At 32.2% G+C, this 18,023-nt stretch overlaps 3 protein-coding genes across 5 annotated transcripts in view; 2 read left to right on the top strand and 1 right to left on the bottom strand.

The window, feature by feature from the left end:
• The first annotated feature begins 1,545 nt into the window (after positions 1 to 1,545).
• Positions 1,546 to 4,374, top strand: LOC139429942 (uncharacterized). Its single transcript, XM_071196417.1, has 5 exons — positions 1,546 to 1,675; positions 1,732 to 1,981; positions 2,045 to 2,158; positions 2,214 to 3,054; positions 4,090 to 4,374. The coding sequence occupies exons 1-5, from the start codon at positions 1,572 to 1,574 to the stop codon at positions 4,332 to 4,334; spliced, it is 1,554 nt and encodes a 517-aa protein (XP_071052518.1). The 5' UTR covers positions 1,546 to 1,571; the 3' UTR covers positions 4,335 to 4,374.
• A 1,176-nt stretch (positions 4,375 to 5,550) lies between these two features.
• LOC111422348 (uncharacterized) lies at positions 5,551 to 10,405 on the top strand. The gene is made up of 7 exons (XM_023055558.2): positions 5,551 to 5,690; positions 5,753 to 6,002; positions 6,054 to 6,167; positions 6,222 to 6,969; positions 7,026 to 7,112; positions 7,182 to 7,223; positions 10,126 to 10,405. Exons 1-7 carry the CDS (start codon positions 5,587 to 5,589, stop codon positions 10,368 to 10,370), a joined length of 1,590 nt encoding a protein of 529 aa, XP_022911326.2. The 5' UTR covers positions 5,551 to 5,586; the 3' UTR covers positions 10,371 to 10,405.
• A 7,020-nt stretch (positions 10,406 to 17,425) lies between these two features.
• Positions 17,426 to 18,023, bottom strand: part of LOC111422505 (phospholipid-transporting ATPase ABCA3-like) — a 28,942-nt gene continuing 28,344 nt past the window's right edge. For all 3 annotated transcript variants that reach the window (XM_023055707.2, XM_071197270.1, XM_023055716.2), the window contains one exon: positions 17,426 to 18,001. In XM_023055707.2, the coding sequence (XP_022911475.2) occupies positions 17,517 to 18,001 (485 nt within the window). In that variant the 3' untranslated portion in view covers positions 17,426 to 17,516. The remainder of the gene's footprint in view (positions 18,002 to 18,023) is intronic.

Genomic DNA, 18,023 nt, shown 5'->3' with positions numbered 1-18,023 from the left:
AAAGTTTATGCTTCAAAATTTCCTGGTTATGTGAGATGGTTCTCCATACATGGGGACAAAAAACTGTGTTAAATATAACTTATCTATAATTAACATATCAAGTGTAAATAACTGTTACCACGAATAGAATTTTTTATATTTAAATTTTTGCTCGATATATTGCCGACATTCAATCCAGCCTACAATGACAAGATCCCAAAGCCTAACAGGAAAATCAAAAGATACTACTAGGATGTTACCTAGGAACTTTATGAAAGCTATCACTGACGTCATCCCTCTGGTTAGTCTTCATGAAGCTCTCATCGACACTGAATCAACGCATCTACAACACATTATACGAACTGATATCATGAATAAATACATGACCCCAATACGACAGGTAATTCCAGCGGATCCACAAAACACTTTATTAATACTGGATAGAACTCAACTTCGATCCCAAGGTATCCAATTCGAAGAGATGTTCTTCAATTCGAAGTCCTGAAGACCAGCTTCATGTGTTTTGATGGAATTACCGGCATTAGCTGATTAAATCTAAGCGAGGTGACACTACTTATAATTATGATAGGCGTTGTTGTTGCTCGGTGCTCAAATTTTTGCAAGAAATGGTTCCACATTGGCTCTGTACCTTTACTTGTGTTAGTTATTAATTCCTGCAAAATTGTTATTTTAATTAAAAAGGTATTTTGTTTTTTTGTCAATAAAATGCATTTCTTTGTGTATTTGTAATCTTGCTGCTATGCGTGCAGATAAATCTCAAACGTGGGATTGCTATAGCAGTATGTTGCATGGTAAAGAATTTAACTAAAAGTTTCAGACTTTTAAACGTTATTCCAATAAAGACACAAGGTGTTGAAATATTAATTGTTTCTTTAAATTGCACATTTTTGAAAACTTCTATTTTGCAAAGAAAGTAAATCATAGAGTTGATTTTTATGTAAATGAAAAATTCATTTTGTACTGTGGATAGAGAAGTATCAAAACGCATTTAAGCAAATTGAATACAAATCCAAACCGCGATGGCGACCATAGTGGAAATTGGGTATCACGATATTTATAAACCAAAACAGTTTATAACGAGTATCAGGAGGTTGTCCAATTATAGTAAGCGACAATTAAGGTGCAACTACTTTAATTCAAAACTCAATGTATGAAAAAGGGATTTAGCCGTAGTCAACTGATAGTTCTAGCCATGATGCTTCTTTCATTTCCAAGAGTAACATCACAACTGTGAGCGTTAAATCTATAAATAAATATACATTTTAATCATAGTAGAGAACTGGTTCAAATAAATACTTTTTATTTAATTTAGTTAAAGAATGTTTTAAGTCAGATGTGCAGGTTTTTTGCTCTTCATTAGGAAATATTTGTGAGAGTTCAGTAACTGGACGGAAAGAATTCGATACGGAACGCAACATGGAAATATGCGAATGGGCTTAAAACGTACTTCAATCAAATAACCTTTATCTTATCACTTGTTCATGTTTTATGGTTATTAATTGTTGTACACAGTTATTTTTCTATTTGCAGTAGCATCTGTTGACAATAATTAAAAAATTGTAATATTCAAAATGTGTTGCAACACATCCTCACTGAATATTTTGAATTTAAACGATTATACATTGTTGGATATATTTCGATATTTAAACAAAACTGATTTGTGGTTAGTGAGCCAGTAAGTTAATTGTTATCTAATTCTCCATATTGTTATTTTCTTTATTTCATCATAAGAACTTGTCAACGACTACACGACTTGGTTAAAACTGAATATTTGTGGTATGAAATTGATGCGCGAGATGTTTCAAACAAGAGAGAAAAAATCGACTTTTGCATTGAAAAAATTACCAATTCCACCAAGGATATTAGAATATGTGCGGATGGGAAACACATTAAAATAATTCCTGATTATTTTTTCTTAAATCTATCTACTTTAAACTTAACGGTTTTAGCATTGGAAAATCAAAAAATTTGTGGAAATATGGTATATTCATCGTTTCTATGTATTTAGCATTTATCGTTTTAAGGTTTGGTATTATTTTTTTAGCTGAAACTAGAAGATTTTCCAGAGAGTTTAATAGAATTAAGTTTTAAAAAAACATATATGACAGATACTTCCGGGATACACTACTATTGTCCTGTTCAACTAAATAATTTAAAAGTATAATTTTTAAATATAACATATTAAAACTTTTCTGTTACTCAAATATTTGTAGGTGTTAATATTGGATCACTGTTTCTGGGTTAGCCGCTGGATATTAGATGTGTTACAATGGTTAAGTTCACTAGAAATTTTATCACTGTATAAGTGTAAAGGATTGTATGATGTTGATTTAGATATTTCAACAATGCAAGAATTTAATGCATTACGAATTGTGGATTGCCGTTTTTCTGGTCTGGGAGATATGTTTTTAAAATGTCTTGCTAAAAAGCCGAAGATACAAGAAATTTATTTCCAAGACTACCTTACTACTTACTTCTTAGAGAGGGATGAACGGGAATTAGAAATAGCTCACGGCTGCAAAAACTTGAAAAATTCATATGTTTCTGATTTAGATGATATCGCACTTTGGAATGAAGACATCTTACATAGTTTTGTTGGACCCACAGCAACAATTGAGAAGGCTCCTTATGGATATCTTTCTGACAGTAGTATTCATTTGTATTCTTCAGCCAAACCAATTCAAGACAGTTATGGTTTTCAAAGTATTTTATACCAGAGGCCTTATAATGAATGTACTTGTCAAAATAATCCTAACATAGCTACAAGGATTTCGAGTGATAGAAAAACATTAACAGTTTCTGATGAGGATATGGCACGAAAAGTTTGTAAGGGAGGTTACATTTACACTCTTAAACCTACTGATAGTTCTAATGTGATGGGAACAAGTAAATCTAATTCTCCGAATGCTTTAGAAAACCCAAATCATTGTGAAAAGGACATCGCTGTGATGGAAAATACATTACGTTGTGTGTTATTAATAAACAGCTATTCAATCAAAAAAGTACCAGAAGAGCAAAGAAAGCCTCGTAGCCGCATAACATGTGGACCTGCAAGTATGTATATATTATGTAACGGTTAAGTATTAACAATTAATTAAGCCATATTAACAACATATCCACTAAAGAATGAGTAGAGGCCTCTAAGTAACTATACTCTGTTTTTAAACCAGGAGGAGTATTTTAAATTTGTCACCAGATTGACCTTGCACGTGATTGGTTGACTGCGAGGAAGGTTCACACACAAACAATTTTGAATTTTGATTTTGAATTTGACGGTTACGTTATTGATCATTCGACAGTTTCATTTTATTTTATTTACTTTTGTAAAATTATATTTTAAAATAAATACACTCATAACTTCAATGTTAATTTGTATGTTTAGTGTTGACGATAACAAACGAAAATAAATACAGTAATAAGTAAATAAATAAATAATAATAATTATTAATTTAAATTTACCGCCAAAATATCTAGTGATATTTTCTGGTGATTTTTCCTAGTGTAAATCTGACTTTCGCGTTTACTCCTCCTGGTTTAAAAACAGAGTATAGTGGCACATCATTTAAATTTAAGCTCTTGTTTGGAAAATTACTTTGACATACATATGTCAAAAAAGACAAGTTTTACTTCTATGACATTGAAATTTTGACTTTGAAATTGTATATTAAGTAAGATCTAAGTATTTCTATTGTACAACGACAGATTAGGATGAGTGCAATACATATTTATGTCATATCTATATATATCATACCTATATATACCTATATCTCTAAGCCGAATTCTTTTGATATAACGTTATTTACGTTTTGGAAATCAATAAGACGGCATTTCTATTTACTTGTAGTATATACTAGGCCTCTACCTGCCCAGCTAGTGTAAGAACAATCTACAGTTATTAGTTGTCACGACAAATTACCTATTATCTTGCTTCCAACAAAGCGAAAACTGTGCTCTTCTAAAGATTCACAAATTTTTCAGTTTCTTCTATTGCAATTTTTTTTTCTAATTATAAAATGTATGTTTTTCTTTATTACGTTTAATTATTAGGTATTTTTAGAATAATCTTAATCATAATGAATTATTTTTCAGGAATGTATGACAATATGTTTTTTGAAAAATACAACGACGTTAGTTTAAAGAAGTTGTCGTTGAGAGGATGTTATGGAGTAACTGATAAAGCATTGGATTATGTGAAACATTTAAATTTATCCTTGTTGGATGTTACTGGCACCAAAGTGACAGCTGAAGGAGTACAAAATTTTATGTTGGATAATTTTGATTGTAGAGTTATTCATGAAAGTATGTGCACATGTAGACCTAAAATGCATTTTTAACACTGTAACTATAAATGATTTTAATAAAGGTGGTATTAATCTTGTAATTTAATATCAATGTCCTTCATACAACTGAAAATATTGCAGATGCATTATAAATCTTATAAAAGTTATGCGCATACATAAGCTAGAGATTAACCAGAGATATACACACACATATCCAGTTAACATATATTGTGAGGTGGTTTTAGGAATAATTTTTTGCACATTTGGCTTTGGAAAACAAATTATTGTTGGGTTGGGTTGGGTTGAGATCAATAGGCGTACAAAGTATGTTTTGGAGAGATGCTTGATTCTTAATCAAATCATTAATAGTAAAAACATTTCTGAGAACGAGTTTATTCATACGTTAAGTTATACATACCCACTTTGTATAAAAAACAAAATTTATTCTAAGCTTCAAGCGGAGCATATATTGTAATACCGATTAGTTTTTCTATTTAGGCTTTGATTGCAATACCTCCATTAAAAATGACATCCTGGAAACGTAAATTATTGAAGCAGAAATGAAGATAACATTCAAAACGAAGAACAAACGTATGAGGACAGAAATGAAGTTAACACAGAATCTGATAATGATGACTGGAATTGGATATGTGATGATGCTATTTCAGAAACTGAAAATGTGGAAGATGAAGATTATGAAACACTACGTGGATTGGAAACGGCACCAAAAAGAGAAGCAAGAGGGAAGAACTTAAAAGACATCATGTTAAATTGGAAAATTGGACAAGAAAAAACCAAACCAACAAAACGAGGGGTGAATTAAATTGTTTGTGATGAAATAAAATTGATTGTTCATAGAAGTACAACATCCATAACCCGCTGAAAGTTTCGAAGGAAAAGTGTTCCACAAGAGAATAATATTACATAAATAAAATGTGTTATATGAACTGAAGCGCTTTCTCAGCTTTATATATTTTCTAGGATCTGTCAAATGTGGAAGGCCAAAAAAGCTAAATCGTCAAATGTTGAACAAATTGATGCTCTGTATGCATATGTCACCTTGCACAAGAAACTGAGAGCCTTCCGTAGTCAAAGCCATAAAAATATGTTGTTGACATTGTAATGTTAATAAATCACTGCATTGTCTTATGGAGTGGATTAATTAATTATAAGAAATCTCGATCTAAAACGGGTGTGTGATAAAATCTATATCTTATCGCGTATTCGTGTTTTATGATTACTGCAGTTATTTTTATATCTGCAGTAATACCTGACGACAACAATTTAAAAAAACATATTATTTAAAATGTCAGCTAATACACACAAATTGAATATTTTAAATTTAAACGACTACATACTATTAAATATATTTCGATATTTAAATTTAACTGATTTATGGTTAATAAGCAAGTAAGTTTTTTGATTTTAGTTGTTTTTTTGCGATACATAAACGTTTCGTGTTTTCATATAAGGACATGCCAACGATTACACGACATCGTTCAAACTAAATATTTATGGTATAAAATTGACGCTAGAGATCTTACAAACAATAATGAGAAAATTGACTTTTGCATTGATAAAATAACCAATACCACCGAAGATGTTAGAATAAGTGCGGATGGGAGACACATTAAACTAATTCCGGATAACTTTTTCTTAAATATATCTACTTTAAATCTGTCGGTTTTAGCTTTGGAAAATATGAAAATTGACGGAAATATGGTATTATCTTATATTTTTACATTTATCGTTTTTTGATTTACTGTTTTTTAGTTGAAATTAAGAGATTTTCCAGAAACTTTAATCGAATTGAGTTTAAAAAAGACCTATGTAACAAATACGTTCGAATTGCAAAAATACTATCCCGAGCAATTAAAAAATTTAAAAGTACTATAATAGTACTCATTTTAATCAATTATTCAATAATTAAAATATTTTTAGGTATTTATATTGGATCAGTGTTTCTGGGTTAACCTTTCTATACTAGACAGATTAGAATCACTAAAATCACTAGAAATTTTATCACTGTATAAGTGCAAAGGATTATATGATGTTGAGTTAAGCATAACGAAAAAATTCGATTCGTTGCGAATTGTGGATTGTCGGTTTTCTGGTCTTGGAAATATATTTTTACAATCCCTCGCTAAAAAGCCAAAGGTACAAGAAATTTATTTCCAAGACTATCTCACTACATATTTCGTGGAAAAGGATGCACGCGAAGTAGAAATAGCTGACAACTCCCAAAAGTTAAAAAATAGTTATGTTTCTGATCTTGACGATATCGCTCTTTGGAATGAAGATATTTTACACAATTTTGTTGGTTCTACTTCTACAATTGAGAAAATTCCGTATGGACATCTATCTGAAACTAGCATCAAGGAGTATTCTTCAGCCAAACCAATTCAAGGCTGTTATACTTTTCAAAGCACTTTATATAAGAGGCCATATGATGAATGTACTTGTCAAAATAATCCTAACATAGCTGCAAGGATTGTTGTTGAAAGAAAAAAATTAACTGTTTCTGATGACGATATCGAACGAAAAGTTTGTAAGGGAGGATTTATTTACACACTTAAACCTACTGAAAGTTCTAAAATGATGGGAATAAGTAGACTAAATTCTGCAGATATTTCAGAAAACCCAAATCAAAATGAAAAAGACATCGCTGTGTTAGAACATAGTTCACATTGTTTGCTATTTTGAACTATTTTTTTGTCATAAATGTTACATAGAAAACTGTTTCAGGGTGGTGGTCACCTCCGAGAGATTTTTATAGGATGGACGTGCCTGGATCTTTTCTTTGGAGACGTTACCCTCCAATAGAAAGCAACGGTAAGTCATATTCTCACCATTACTTATTGTCTTCATTGGTACTTAAAATTTTTAATTTGTGATTTTTAGAATATCAAGAGCCTCATAAAATAAACAGATGTGGAAATGCAGGTACATATATGCTGTGTACTAGTTAATTCTTATTTAAATATGACCAACATTTTCTTATAATACTAATTCACTTTTCTGACAATGAATCTTACAATTGCAAAAAGGCTTTATTATGGATCATTATATGCCGGAAATGAAATTATGATATCTTAAAAACACAGACTTGTATGTAAGGTGACTTGTGTAACGTGTATGGAAAATGAAATGACAAGCCATGGTTCATTGAGGAAGTGAAGGTATTAGCGAAGGAACACAAATGTGTACAAACGTGTGCTTACTTAAGGTATAGGTGTAAGAACAATGAAGATTAATAGTATATGAATATCAGAAGTGAAGTGAATACAGCAATAAAATAAACTTGAAAGTGTCATAATGGAAGAAATTCTCTAAAGAAATGGAACATGACCTATGCGGGGACGCAAAGGGAACACATTAATTGTCATGGGTGATTCTTGTCTATCGCCAGACCAGAAAACAGAAAATCAAATAGACGACATCACGATAAACCGAAAATGGCGACACTCGCTCTAACAAGAAGGAGACAGATATGGCAAGTGACCACCATCTATTGATTGGCGTAATTCAAATATAGTTAAGATAAGTAAAATCAGAATACCAAAGCAACAAGGCGTAAATACAATTTGAAAAGACTGGAAGACCTATCTGTACTCCGAAAATTCAAGAGAACCATCAAAGGAAACTCTGGCCATTAGAATGAAGCCAGAAATGAAGTTCAAGTAGAAAGATGGACGGAATGAGACAGGGAAAAGGTTGCTGGGAAAGGGGAGGACAACAAAGGAAGAGTGGATTACAGACAAGACATCGCATCTCATAAATGACAAAAGGAACATTAAAGTAAAGTAAGGCTGAATTCCAAATAGCAGATTCACAACACATTACTAAACTAATTCAACCATTATACTCAAGAGGGTATCGAATAAGGAAAAGATTGAGACTGAAAGGAGGGAATAATTATAAAACTCTCAAAGAGGGGCGGTCTACAGAGGTGTAGTAATTCGAAGGCAACACATTTCTCAATATAAATAATAAAATCATAGCTCAGATAATAAATACAAGAATAATGGACCAAATTGAAACAAAATTCAGAAAGGAACAGGCAGGTTTCAGAGTGAACAGATCATGCGTCGACTACATTAATAGTTTAAGAATAATAACAGAGCAATGCATGGAATGAAGAGCCACAATGTATATGGTGTGCATAGACATCAAGCGAGCATTCGATTCACTAGACCACAGAGCGCATCTTATAGCTAACGGGAATCCCATCCAAATTAATAGTACTAATAAAAGATTAATACAAAGGTACAAAATGGTGTGTAGTACACAAAGGAAAGACAAGGATGCCCTCTGTCCCCATTACTCTTTAACATAGCACTAGACTGGATCATAAATATCACTAACCACCAACAACGAGGTATAACATGGGCACTACACAAACAAGACCTAGTTTATGTAGATAACATAACATATGCCTGGTAGCGCATACATTCAGTGATGTGCAAGCATGCCTAGGGTTTAGGGCAACGAAGGTTAAATATAGATAAGATAGATCAGGGTTAAGTGGAAGAGAAGGACTTAGGTCCTTAACTACGCCCTATATACTTTCGTTATTAAGTTATAGATAATGTAATGATTTCAATTAATAAAAGGCATTATTATTATTATAATACACCAATTGAAGACGTTCGATAGTTCACCTATCTAGGCAACGTAGTAACCAACACAAGAGACACCGAAGAAGACATAAGAAATCGCACAAATAAAGTTAAAGGAGCCTTTGCAATGTTGAGAGAGGTATGGAACAGTCCATGTCAACAGAAGTAAACGCTAAATCTACAAGTGAATTATGGGACCATATGCGTCGGAAACTTAGGCAGATACTTCTAAAACAAACTGTATGATTAGAAGGATAGAAATTGCGATCGATTAAACGAGTAACGCTAGGTGGCCAGATTAGGAGTGCTATAACACGAGAAGAACCGGATATCCAGGTATGTTAATATTCTCGATATCAAGACGAAAATTCTGGAGAGACCATATCGATAAAATAGAGGACGGTAGATTGGCAATATGAGCAAAGGAACCCCAAATCAAACGGACTTTCTGGCAAATCCAAACTTCTCAAGAAGCTTAACAATTTATGACAGAAAACACAAGATTTTGTCTTAATAAAAGCAGAACAAGAGGTGAACTCTTCACTTCCTTTCACGATTCTTCTGAGTATCAAATTCTGAGTGCTCTAATACAGCATGCTTCATTATCAGTGACTCACATCCAAGACGGGATATCATCGCCTATCAATTCTTCATTATTTCTTTTTAGTACATCTCGCTTGTTTTTCTACCTACAAGGTCTAAAGATAGAATTCCCGTAATAATTTCGATAGCCTTCCCCGTAAGTGTCTAAGTTTTAGACACTTGTAGTCGAAGTTTCTAAGCTCTTACCAGCCATACTAAGTTCTATAACGATGCTTAGGGCATTTTTGTCTTACTTTGCAAAATATTGGGTTGCCTAATCTGAAAACGTAATCTTAGCTAGTTAGCAACCGGCAATTTTTTGTTAGAGTTTTTATAGTTTGACAAGCCATTCCACACACCTATTGGTCTTCCAGCGGACAGGTATTACCGACGTTTCGCAATCGTGTAGTGATAAGAATCAATTCTGGCTTTAACGGTGTTTATAATAAAAAATGTACTTTATTTTACTTTTCCAATATCCGTTCCAATATTGCTTCCACTACTAATTCAACGTATGTACATGAATCCTCCATAAATATATTTTATTAATATTATCTCCATTTTTTATTAACACAATCAAACATAATTTCAATAATTATTATGTATTTTTGGTATATTATTAACTATAATCACTTAATTTTCAGGAATGGCAGAGAGTCGTTATTTAGGACAATACAACGACGTCAGTTTAAAAAAATTGTCCCTGAGAGGCTGTTACGGGGTAACTGATAAAGCATTGCATTATTTGAAACATTTAAATTTATCGCTGTTGGATGTTACTGGTACCAGAGTAACTGCTGAAGGAGTTAAAAATTTTGTTTTGGAAAATGTTGATTGTAGAGTTATTCACGAAACTATGTGTATATGTAGACCAAACATGCATTTTTAGCCTATAACTATAATAAATGGCGGATTTTAATAAATCTCATGAATTTTTTCATATAATATTAATACTCTTGGTCATAAAACTAAAACCGAAAAAGAGAAAAGCAAAATACTTGGGTTGTGTATGTACTTAAAATAGCTGGCGCGTTGAGGATGCCAAGAAAGTTGTTCGCAATGACCAGAGATATGCGCGCACACATCCCGTTCTCTGGATACGGCCAAACTGTTTTTATTATTATACGACCAGAAACACCAACAAACCGGACCTAGTTTATCTTCCAGAATAAAGTATCCATCTCTCTCCCATAAGAGTTCCAAGCGTAACCACGCACGTGTCTTTCAGTGCACGCAACTTTTAATAAAACTGATTTAGTGTACAAGCTGGGAACTAGATTGTATCAGATACGCGACGATGCGTCATTTAAACCCTTAGTAGTTTGAGGAACGACATTAACGCACGACAATCTTACCATATATCTATCTACCTACCAGCTGCAGAATTCAACTAAAAAGAATACTTGAAATGATCTAATATCATTTAAATTCCAAAGACTAAAAAAAATTTTCTTTTATTTTTTATATTTATACTTGCACTACAAGATTAGAAGTTGTCCATTTTCGAAGAAAAAAGCGGTTGTTAATGATCAAAGCAATTAGTTGAGAAATCCGTACAAAGAATGTCCATAAAGGCGACACGATTTCGGTAGAACGTTGAACACGAGGTGAATGTGTCCGAGGCACGTGCCGAGTTCTGCTCGTTTTTTTTCAATTCTACGAATAAAGCTGACTTAAGGCCAAACGCGGTACAAAAGAAAGGAACGCTAACGACGGTAACGGGGATTGTATTCAAATTGAGAACATGAGCTCTTGGCGAAATTTCTGCGGTTCCATTGTTATGATCGGTTAAACGTATACTTCGTGATCTTATCTTGTCAGTTAAAAGTTAATACTAGGTTCTGGTCGTTTCATACACTACTAATGTTTTATAGAAAAAGATATTCTTCTTTTTTAACGAAAACATAAGTTAAACATAAATGTTTAACTAAATATGAAAATAAAGTGTTGCAAACTTCTCTCAATTCATTGAGAGAAGAAAATGAGTGCGGATATCCTCATTAAGTGGCGCACGTACGAATTACATTCGTGTACGTTTTATGTTGAACGAGGATTGCCGGTTTGCTAACCTATTAATTTGAGTGCGCTAATTAAAGGATAGCGCTACGAATGGGCTAAAATAGCGAGTTTCGACTGCTTTTTGCACTCGTTTACGCTCGGCTCATCGTAGCTTATCGATCGATGAAGCTATAAAGATTCGACTTTAAAGCGATTTATCCTTACTTAATGCTAAATAAAAGCACTACTCTGCATGGTATCGCTATAAATGATTAGCTGTACCTTCCTGTTGGTAAACTCGTATATACTGCTATTAAGGTAAGAGTATGCTGGTGGATGATTTAAAATCGTGGATTAGAAAACAGGATAATAAACATTATGAACGTTGTTATTTTTATAGGAAACAAGAACAAAATGAGTTTTGATTAAAATTCCGTATAATCGTAGTTTGATGAGGTAATAGAAGCAATGAGTATTCAATTATGAATCCTGTTACGTGTTAATATAAGCGATGAATTGGCCTTCTATTGAAAACGCGGACCGTTGCTCACATAAACTAGTCGCTATGTAATATTAACCGGAGATAAGATCACCTTCTATACCTAATCGGAACAACAATTGGACCGTTGAAAATTTATAGACGATACGTATCGATAATTTGAATACAATTCACATTATTGTTTTTCACGGTCCACTAAACAGGATACTCAGTTTTTCACTCTTAAAATAACGTTAATAAAAGTTAATAGTTTTAGATGTGTTTTACAAAATCGAACCATCCAAGTAGAAAATAAATCAAAATTTCGTTCAATAATACCGAAACTTTTTTCATACAACCAGGATATCTATTATGCACGCAACAGATTGATGTTTGAGTTTTCACGTCGTTTTCTGTTCACCATTAGCGGAGAAAAATGGTCTCGCCAAACCGCGCTATCGATTTGTTCGTATATTTACAGTCCCATTGTACTGTTCACGATGCCGATCCGAATACCATAAATTCCCGAATCGAGATTAAACGTGCTACGACCGGTTCCTCTTTAATAGAAACACAGAAACAATAAGTACCTGCCGTCCACGTGTGTCCGTGCGAGGAACTTTCGATTAAGCGATAGCCATAAACGTTGGACGCACCAAATCAATCCAACGTCGAATACATCGAATCCCTGTCAACGATTCAAACAGAATTCGAGGTCTTACTGATCATGATTAACGATAAGAATTCTGTTCGTTAACTTTTCTATGCGTCACATTTTAAACAACACAAAAACTATAAACGTTTTGATGTGAGTTCACAGAAAATATGACGTAACAGAAAGTAATTTAGATCTATGCTAGTATATTCTAGATTCTAGATTCTAGACAATTTAGGCATTTTGTATGAACACGACTTTTACCGAATTATACAGAATTCGAAAAAAGGGAATTCTATATATATTTACTTTATTTTTTTCTTTTAATTTGTATTATTTTGTATCCTATGTTATGTATTCCTATCTCCACCACAACAATTTTGTCTAATATTTTTCTGCGCCTATGCTAAGGTTGATACTTGATACTGATAAAATAATTCAGCACAACAAAAACAATAAATAACATAAAGCTTTAATTAATGATATTTTGGAAAATTGCTATTAGTACTCCAACATCTATAGCATGCTGAATTCTATTTATATTCTATTTTCCTCTTAAATGTAGTTAGACTACATTTTAAGGTGTTCAATATTATATAACTTGATTAGGTATGGACCCAAGTTATCAACATCACAAAACAACCTTTAATTATGAGTCAAATAAGAGATATCGGTGAACTATTTTTAGGTTGGCATACAATAAGTAGATTATCCCAATCGCATGTCTTGGAAAAGTTAAGGTAAAGTGCGAAAACGAAACATCCAAGTAGAAAATAATTCAAAATTTCGTTCAATAATAGCGATCCTTTTTTCATGCAACCAGGATATCTATTATGCACGCAATAGTGAGATGAGGATTGATGTTTGAGTTTTCATGTCGTTTTATATCAACGAATACCCGTATATTCAAGCAAACACGTACTACTCCATATCATATCGATATTTAATCTAGTATGCCATGAATTAAGTGCCTAGTGTGACCTAGTGAATAACCAAATGAAGTGGGGGTTTGAAAATTTGCAAACTTGTGATGTTTGATGCCATCTTTTTAACTAAAATATTTTCAGGTTCCGGGTACTTGTGGTTACACCAGAAGAGGTGACAATTTTCATATTTCATGTGAAATATATTTCAAATGGAACACCTGTATTTTATTAAATTTCCGTTCAATTTTAGGCCACTTGTATGTCACACACACTATACCTAAGTTGAGTCATTTTTGAGATTTTAATCACTACAACGTTACTTTCTATAATTTATAAATCATCTACACTGACCGCCGGAAAAGAAATTCTGTTTTGGGAATGTTGTGCTGTTTATGTATTAACGGATCAATAAGGAAACAATAAACAGTTTGACATTTGCTAAAGCTATGGTTTATTTCTGTTGGTGTGATGACTAGGTTACTTTGAAATAATTGCGCGTACGTGTCGTCTGTTTGCGGAAAGATTTCCATAAATTTCCAACTCATCCCGTACCAACTAAAGATATTGTATACAGGCTATTAAAAAATTGTCGGGAATTTGGAACATTTTCTTTGGAATCAAGAACATTAAAACTGGAATTTTATCGCTCTTTGTTACGATGAAAACTTAAATTCTGAGAGATACCAAGGAATTTTACGCAATGTGTTGGTGGCAGCATTGCGACTTCTCGAGAACAGATTACTACAAAAAGTAACCTAGTCATCACACCAACAGAAATAAACCATAGCTTTAGCAAATGTCAAACTGTTTATTTTTTCCTTACTGATCCTCCGATAATACATAAACACCACAACATTCCCAACACAATATTCTTCTTCTGGCGGTCAGAATGGATGAGTTATAAATTATAACAAGTAACGTTGTAGTAGACATTTTTGATTACAAAAAATTAAAATCTCAAAAATGACTCAACTTAGGTATAGTGTATGTAACATACATGTGTGTGTACACCGGAAATATTTTAGTTAAAAAGCTGGCATCAAACATCACAAGTCTACAAATTTGCAAACCCCCACTGCATTTGGTTATTCATTAGGTCACACTAGGTATTTATGATATGTGTGGATTTTTCAAAGAACCCTAATTATCTCCCAAACTACAAATGTTAGGTAAAGGACATATGGGATATAAAAGATATAAAATGAGACACCGAAGACGACTAAGTAATAAAACATGGGGGGTGCCATTTAAAAAAATGATGTTATGGTACTTCCAAGTCTCGGAAAGTTAACATGCCATAGTAAAGTGACCACACGTTCTACACAGCCGTGCTCGGCACCAAAACATACTCCATCATGTTGCTTAAGCATGTTCTGAATCCTAAATTGATATCATAAAAATCAAGTGTTCTCTGATTTTTTGAACAAATATCTGCTGGAGTAGATTTTTCTAGAAAAATTCGAATAATTCGAGAACGGCCGAATCAAGTTGCAAAAAGTAAATTTATTCATAAACCTTGAAGACAGACAAATCCAAATATGTAAAAATATACAATGTGTTCCATTTAAAAAAATAAAGTAGGTGGCGACTTCCGGTATAACCGGAAGTGTTAGAAATCTGAAAATATTTTAGTCGAAGAGAACGCAATTGATAATACTTAAAACTAAATTTTCAAATTTTTATTTTGGACAGAACACCGTATAGTTCTAATGGACGGTCGTCGTGGATGACCCTGTATAAAAAAATATGAAATAGGAGGAAAGATTTAAAACATACATGTATATATAAGAACGATAATTTTATCATCTAGAAAATAAATTGCAATGCACTTCCCCTAATCTGTAGAACTTAATCTTTTCAAATTTAGTAATATTAGTAGTTACTAATACAGCTTATTTCAACGAAAAAATTCTTAATTAACTCATTATTTAACTTTTTTTGACAATTTAAACAAATATATTTCGGTTGTGAACTCGAATAAGCATACTTATATAGTATATTCAACATAAACGAAACATATTTTGACTATAACTATATACAGGTGTTTCGGTGACTCAGGGAACAAATGTAACCACATATACTAGAGTGAAAGTGATGACGATTCATGTAAAAAAAATTAGTAAAAGTCCTCAAAATGCAAAGATACAGGCCATCAAAGTTATGAAATTTTAACACATTTTTCTAAATATCTTAAACACTATTTATGGTAAAGCGTTGAAATTTGGTACAGCGTAAACTAACATCACGTAAAATCATTAGGCAATTTTTGAGTTGGATCGGTACGCGGGAACAATGCTATACAGGCTGTTCATAAAGTTTGTTTGCTCAGAACTTTTTTATCCTATCATAACCCTACATTTATTTTTGCATTTTCTAATAGTAAATTTAGTTTAGAAACTTTTATCACTCTTAGAGAATATTGATAAAAACCACCGTTTCCGTATTAAATGCAAAAATGTTAGGCTCCGAATTCAATAACACTAAAAAAAATAAATAAATAAATAATTTGAATTAGCAATGACAAGTGAAAATCGAACTGAGCTGTCATAACTATTATATATGCAACATGTCCAAGTGTAGATTTAGCTAAATCACATTTTTAATTTGTTTTAGTTGGTTTAATAAAAGAATCCAAAAACAATAAATTAACAAAAAATAAACAAAAAACCAACAACACTAACAGGAATAATAAAAAAAGTACATAAAATAACAAGACAAGTAATAAAAAATACTAAAGGACGTTCAAAAACTTAGATTTCTTTTTTTTAGTAATAGCACTATTGAAATCGGAACCCAACATTTTTGGATTTAACACGAAAACGGTGATTTTTATGAATATTATCTAAGAGTAATAAAAGTTTCTAAACTAAATTTACTATTAGAAACTGCAAAAATAAATGCAGGGTTATGAAAGAATAAAAAAGTTCTGAGCAAACAAATTTTAGGAACAGCCGGTAAGCATTGTTCCTGCGGACCGATCCAACTCATAAATTGCCTAACAATTTTACACGACATTGATTTATACTGTACCAAATTTCAGCGCTTTACTGTAAATAGTGTTTAAGATATTTGGAAAAATGTGTTAAAATTTCCTAACTTTGATGGCCTGTATCTTTGAAATTTGAAGACTTTTACTATTTTTTTTTTTACATGAATTGTCATCATTTTCACTCTAGTATATGTGGTTAAATTTATTCCCCGAGTCACCGAAACACCCTGTATAAAGATAGGTTCCTTGAGTTAAACAAAAACTTTTTCAAGACCAAACGTTGTCTCATATAATTATAAGCCACTGTAATTAGATTTGTGAGTAGTTAAATTTTTAACTCTGAAACCTTTAATTTTTTACAACCGTCATTACACGGCGTCCACTAAACAATTACGTCTTAATTTGGTACACATTTATTGCCATTCCATCACCGCAAGGTTACCAGCTATGAGTCATATTTAAGCAAGGGGCCCATTAACGGAGTTAAATTGATCTTTCTGAAGCGTGCCCTACATAATTCATCACGCATTACGACCAATTAGAGACGATTAAGTAACTGCTGTTTTCTTAACCTTAGATTAAATGCTAATGAAACCAAACTCGTTCACTGATCCGGTGCCGTCGGCGATAAAACTACATAACGACTAAATAAAAGCATTTCATATTAAATACAATAATACTTTAATATCGTATCCAATACGATCTTTGATTGATGTTTATCTCCCTTGATATTTAATAAAAACTCGTTTTCCCAATAATTTTCTTACACTTGATTGAGAGAAGATTGTTGTATATTTTATACCGGATGTTATGAAATTGAGGATGTTACCTCCCCGTTTAATCAATTCTCAAGATTTTCACATCTTTATAAGAAATAACATCATTAACTGAAGGAAAATGAGTAATATTACTGTTTAATTATAAAACTTCCATAATTTACAACCACTTATTTAATAATATTATTAATATCTTCATCCACAATTTAGAATTTAAGATTTTCTTTGAAATTTTGTAAAAGATAAAAACACCTGCTCCAAACTACATTGTCCCAAAGAATAATCTTCGATGTTTAAATATTTTTTTGCCGTTTCCATAAGACCGAACATAACGGACCACTTTAATCGTTTGTCGTTTATATAAAAAGTGAGTAATTCTTGATATCGTTCTTGTAGTACAGCATTGGGAAAATTATTTCGTACGAATTGTTCAATTGGTTCGATATCGGTTTTATTGATTTCTCTACCGCTTTCAGGTCTTTTAATTTTAATTGTTAAAGTGTACCCTTGAGAGTATTTGTTTTTTAAATGTTGCGTTGTTCCTAAACATTTGAAAATTCCGTTGACCATAATCGCTAGTCTTGTGCATAAAGCTTCGCATTCTTCCATGCTATGAGATGTTAAAATAAGACATTTTCCGGAGTCTCGTAATCGACAAAACGTGTTCCAAATTTTTCGTCTACTAACAGGATCCATACCTTAAAGATTTATTAATTAATT

This window comes from Onthophagus taurus, chromosome 1 (assembly GCF_036711975.1).
Source record: "Onthophagus taurus isolate NC chromosome 1, IU_Otau_3.0, whole genome shotgun sequence".
Classification (NCBI taxonomy): Eukaryota; Metazoa; Arthropoda; class Insecta; order Coleoptera; family Scarabaeidae; genus Onthophagus; species Onthophagus taurus.
Note: the sequence above shows the minus strand (reverse complement) of the source record. Positions and strands in the feature narration are given on the sequence as shown.